Source organism: Aedes albopictus, unplaced genomic scaffold, assembly GCF_035046485.1.
Source record: "Aedes albopictus strain Foshan unplaced genomic scaffold, AalbF5 HiC_scaffold_612, whole genome shotgun sequence".
Lineage (NCBI taxonomy): Eukaryota > Metazoa > Arthropoda > Insecta > Diptera > Culicidae > Aedes > Aedes albopictus.
Genome location: NW_026917435.1, coordinates 11,268 through 17,000, shown reverse-complemented (window position 1 = coordinate 17,000; position 5,733 = coordinate 11,268). Strand labels below are relative to the sequence as shown.

Here is a 5,733-nt window from a genome sequence, read left to right as displayed (position 1 = left end):
TACAATGTTTCGATTTCCCACCACCAGTTGGCGCTCCAGTCAAATAATTCCGTTCGCCAGATGCTAATATGGGATTCTGAAAAGTGGGTTATCTTGTTCTATAAAATCTTTGGTGCGGTGCTATTTTGAGCTCAACAGTTGTCAAACCACCACAAGACGGCAAGACAAAGTTTGCCGGGACAGCTAGTATATATAAAAATGAGTTTGAAATTCCTTTGAGGCAACAAAACTCGCGAATGGATGAACCGATCAATGTGGCTCTTGCACGGATCGATTCATATTCGAGGTGGCTGTGTTTACAGTGACCCCACACCGATGAATCACCTTAATTTTTGTACACTATTTATGAATCACCATGTTGATCAAATGGAGTGATCCATAAACTGTGGTCATTTTTGCCGATTCATAAATTGTGGGGTCACTGTATATGCAGAAAAAGTTACGGAAATCAACTAGAAAAGTAAGAAAATTGATAAAGTACTGATTTTTTATGAGCTGGGAAGGAAATCAACACGATCGAGATGAAACCAATCTAGAGTGCGATGCTATTTTGAGCTCAACAGTTGTCAATCCACCACAAGATGGCAAGACAAAGTTTGCCGGGACAGCTAGTACATAATAATAATAATAATACTAATAATTTCTGAATGATTTTTAGGTAGTTTTCAGGGTTTTGGAAGTATTTCCAAAAAGCTTACTGGAGGGACTTTATTTGTTCCGGTGATCTGTGATCGGCTTCCTTAACCTGATCAAAAGTTATGTACTAACAGGCTACCGTTTTCAATAAAATACAATTACTAAATAAATAATAAATAAATGTATGTTAAAAAGCAAAGATAACTGTACACATCGCAGTTGCTACTCCGTGATTGACCAGAACAATCGGAGTTGCACAGAGAACCAATGAATGGTGCTTGGGACTAGCTATACACTCTCAATGAGTACAATTCGAGAGTTCAATATTTGAAAATCAATAACGGCGCCGGCCACGTCCTTACGGTCTTCGGGAAAGGAAAGGAATGTTAGTTCGACAACCGTTGTTACTAGAAACCGTGGAATCCACAGCATCCTCACAGTTGTCTCGGGAAGGAGTATTTGTTAGCAAGGCAGGGTAAGGTAAAGCCAACTTTGGTAGGTTGATATGATCCACTAGTTAGGTATATACAAAAATACACGTCACGGTCTCCATCATTTATTTGATCGCAATGACCACCCCACACAATAGTAAGGTTAATGCACATAATATTAAACGTGTCAGCGCACTGATCGTTTAATTAACCTTGAAAACCGACAGTCCCAAGAAAATTGACACGCGAATCTTATTCCGCATTGTCAGATGGAGGTAATCACAATAAATAAATAAATAAACTCGTGCTCCCATCACTTTTACCTGAAAATCGTCCACCACTCGAAAATTCTCGAGCAATTGTGATTCCGCATTCCACACTCGCGTCCCCATCACCCTCCCGAGAAAACCGACCGACCCACGCGACTTCCGATTACCCAAAGTCGCGCGCTTCTGATTCCGCTTCAACACTCCCTATCACACTACAGAGAATACCAATCAGGACATGGACTCGAACGCGTCACCCTCAGCATAGTCTTGCTGAATAGCCATGCGTCTAACGCATCGTTTATATGAGCCCTTCTTCGCCCAGCACCGTTTCAAGCATTTTGCATATTTCCTCTCTGATGGCACATTGCTGACATTTCGAAACAAATAATATACCAAGTCATTATCAATTTCCCTATCACTTTATTATTCTGCTCTTTCAACTGAATGTTTTAAGTAGGTAAGTTTCCAATGGTGGCCAGAAATTTTCGTACGGTATGCAAACTAACCAATTTAACAAGACAAATGAATTTCGGATTAAGTTTGCCGTTATTTGTGGTGCATCTCAGTAATAAAGATTTCTATGAGATAGATAATATACCGCTATAAGTTAGAATCCTGTTCGTGCTGAAACCTTGAAGAATTAGCTAGATTATTGGAATTGATAATCACCTGGAAGAAAAGACAGTGCTTGCGTTATCTACTCCCGTTCAGCACAACATACCTCTTTGAAATAGTGTAATGTAGCGGAAAAAAATGATACTACTTTCGTTTAGTGTTCTCCTCATATTTTTTATTTTGTTTAATGTTAATATAACATTTGAAAAATGCATTCTGTTACCTTAACTTCACACCTTCTTTCCCATTTTCATTCCATTTTTGCGCTTGTTTTTTTCGACGATCTCAAAGTACATTTACATCGCTCTTCTCACAATTTCAGACTTCCCTCCGAACAGCGCACAAAACTATTAAATAAGAACAGTCTCTTGAAAAGATAAACTTCCTCTACTTTTGTTTCTGCTTTCGCCTATCTGGACAAAAAGGGAAAACGCGGGAACCCTATCGTGACTATTTTACAACACTGTCTCGCTCTGTCAATAATGCCTGCGCCTGTGTGGTGGAATTTTACTTTCTCTATTGTTTTGTTTCCGTCTGAACTATTTGTGTGTGCGTGCGTGTGTGTCTGTGAGAGTGTAAGTGTCTGTATGTACGTGTTTTGGTAAATGTCTGATGTGTTCCAATTAAAAAAAAAAACCACACGATTGATGGACTTCCGATGACGTTGGAGAGGTTGGAATCTGTGTCTCATGTGGTTTGGCTCTTAGCTCTTAGTATTAACACTCCTGCACGCTCCCCTGGCTTCTCCGCGGACGATTTACAGCTCATCCTTTTCTGGCTTGTGCTCCTCTTCGGTTTCCTCGACCTCGGGTTCCTGGAAGAAGTAAGAGTTGGGATATCAGTTTTTGGGTTTTTTTTTCTATTTCCTGATGTTCCCGATGATCATCGCAAGAGTTCTCATCGACTAAATTTTGACATTTTTAAGAGACCTTAGCCAGTGATTAAGTGCACGGATATCCAGTAAGACCAAGGCGTGGGTGACGGGTTCAATTCTCAGTCGGTCCAGGAACTTTTCAAAACGAAAATTTCCTTGACACCTTGGGCATAGAGTATCTTCGTGCCTGCCATACAATAAACATATGCAAAATGGTTATTGACAGAGGACGCTCTCAGTTAATAACTGTGGAAGTGCTCATAAACACTGCATAAACGGAAGCTGACAAGCAGGCTTTCATTCATTTGTGACGTTACGCCAAGAATATGCAGAAGATCATTCTGGAGATCATAGTCATTGCATTTCTACATCAGCAATTTAGCTATGAAAGAAATTTTCATGTTAGTAAAGAACATCCGGGAGCAACACCGGAATGAATTGCTTCAAATGCTTGAGGGATTTTTTTTAATCATCAGAGGGATTCTTGATATCTTTGAACTGGTCTACCCCGTTTCACTCAATGCCATTTGGGCATCGTTTAACATAAAGCCATATCGCATAATAGTCATTTAACATAAAACTTTAAATGACGACGAATGAATCTGAATATTGTGGATTGTGAAAAGAAGCAAAAGCATTTCTATACCTTCAGAGGACGGCTCCGTAGCTTGGAGGAAAGCAGAGCCCGTCTAGCGAATTGTAAGTCGTGAGTTCGATTCCCACCAGAGCACGTTATTTTTTTTTTTTTTTTGCAATTCAAATCTGAATTTGTTTATCAAGCACGTGTTCCTGTTATGTACATGAATGTCAAAGCATTTCCAACATTGTTGGAAGCTGATTTTGAACATGGCCAACCCCAGTAATTTACGGAAGCAGATAGAATTTCTTGAAACAATGAGATTCTGAATTTTTTGTAAGAATTCTTAAATAATCTTCAGAAAGAATTTTTGTATTTCTCGAAGGTATTTCTTGTGCTATTTCATAAGAATTCATCGTCTATCTTGGGCAAAAACTATCTAGATCCTTACTAAGAAAGAAATCATTAGGTATCTTGTAAGGAATTCGTCAAGGAACCCACCTCGAAGAATCGAAGACTCTCGAAATGTGCTCATATGTAAATTACTATCACAAATTCGTGAAATTTGTTGCATCGCAGGATATAGTTTGAATCATTGTCATTTTTTTACGTCAAGATTATAGTAACGCATGCGTTTGACGTATCGCATCATTGAAGGATATTATAATTGATTTTAAGGAATACTTTGGACGAGAGAAATCCTCTTTTGAGTGATTGCCTTCTGAAATCTTCTTTGTAGATTGAAAACCATCAATTGCATCAAACTTACCTCTGTCTTTCCTTCCAGGAAGTTGACGAATCCTTCCAGGGTGCGCTCTCCTCGGTATTCGACCTTCTGGTTGTCTCCCTTTCGGTACAGGTAGATCGTCGGGAAGGAGTTGATCTTGGTGTGCTCCAGCTCGTTGGCCGTGGCGTCCATCTTGGCAATCACGACGGTATCGTCGTCGGCGTACTTCTCACCCAGTTTGTCGTAGATTGGCACCAGCTGTTTGCAGTGTCCGCACCACGGGGCGTAGAATTCGACTAGCACGTCCTTGGTGGAGTCCATGGCAACTTCGTCGAACTTGTCGGCAACCAGAACGGTGACGGGGTTCTTGTCCCAGTCTTCTGGCAGTTCCTGGGACAGCAGGTGCTGCTTGATCTTGCCCTCGAAGAATTTGGAGACGAAATCTTCAACCTTTTCGGCGGCCAGGTCATTAGTTTCAGGCTTGTACTTGGCCATATCTTCCTCCAGGTGGATGATGCGCATCGACGGGACTTCATCCTTCTTCATTCCGAAGAACTCAAGGATACGCTGGTGATCTTCCTGGTCAGCATCGATGGTGACGAACAGGATCTTCTCGCGGAACTTCTTGGCGACTTCCTTGGCGGCTTCGATGTATTCCATGTGACCAGCTTCCTTGGAGATGAAGAACAGCAGGTGATTCTTGATTTCACCTCCGAAGATCTTCTGGGCGGTTTCGTGGCTGAAGTCAACAATTAGTGGCAGGGCCTGGGCGGCAACGAACTTCTTCAGGGCTTCCTCGGTGTATTCGCCATCGAAGACAGCCTTTCCATCGTCGAAGTGCTTGAACAGGACAACCGATCCGCACTTGGCTTCGTACTTGGCGTACACATCTTCGCTGGAAGTGACGGCGAATGGATAGTCATCAACGGCATTGGCGGTGGTCAGGAAAGCTTTGCATTCGGCCGATTCACGGTCCTTGAAGAAACCGACCACGGCGACGTTGTTCTCCTTCAGGAATTCCTCGGCATCGGCAACGGTTTCCAGTTCCTTGGCAGCCGGTCCAGTCTTCTTCTCCAGCCAGGAAATGATGGTGTCCTTTTCGCGACCGCCGGTGTACTCAATGGGAGTTCCGCTGCGGAAGAACTTCAGCGTCGGGTAGCCACGGACTCCGTGCTTCTCGGCGAGTTCCTGCTCCTCGGTAGCGTCGACCTTGCCGAGCTTGATGTTGGAGTTCTTTTCGGCCAGAGCCTTGGCGGCCTTGGCGTACTCAGGGGCGAGGGCTTTGCAGTGTCCGCACCAGGGAGCGTCTGTTATGGGGTGGAAAAGATTATTGTTATTGAAATTATATGTGTCTATTTTTATTTGGAAATGAAAGCGTCTGATTCGTGCATATTTAATGAATGGTTACGAGCTGGAAAACTATTTCTGTCCTTTCTTTGGAGAGTAGGTCGGCAATTTCGTAATGACGTAACAGAGGGAAATCACGCCTCTGTCTAGCTCAGTTCATCTTATTTGAATGATAGTGCTATCGGTATGCAAAAGCAGCCGAAAGGCGTCGAAGCAGACACGGAAGAGGGCCCCTCCGAACTCCGAGTGACGTAGGT

General features: G+C 42.7%; 1 protein-coding gene across 1 annotated transcript; it reads right to left on the bottom strand.

Annotated features, from left to right (window-relative positions):
• Nucleotides 1–1,736: 1,736 nt before the first annotated feature.
• On the bottom strand, nt 1,737–5,521 carry LOC109426026 (protein disulfide-isomerase; the record flags this gene model as incomplete). Its single annotated transcript, XM_062843886.1, has 2 exons — nt 1,737–2,765; nt 4,172–5,521. Coding segments are annotated over 2 exons (1,407 nt in total), but the record flags the coding sequence as incomplete, so codon positions are not given.
• Between the last annotated feature and the right edge of the window lie 212 nt (nt 5,522–5,733).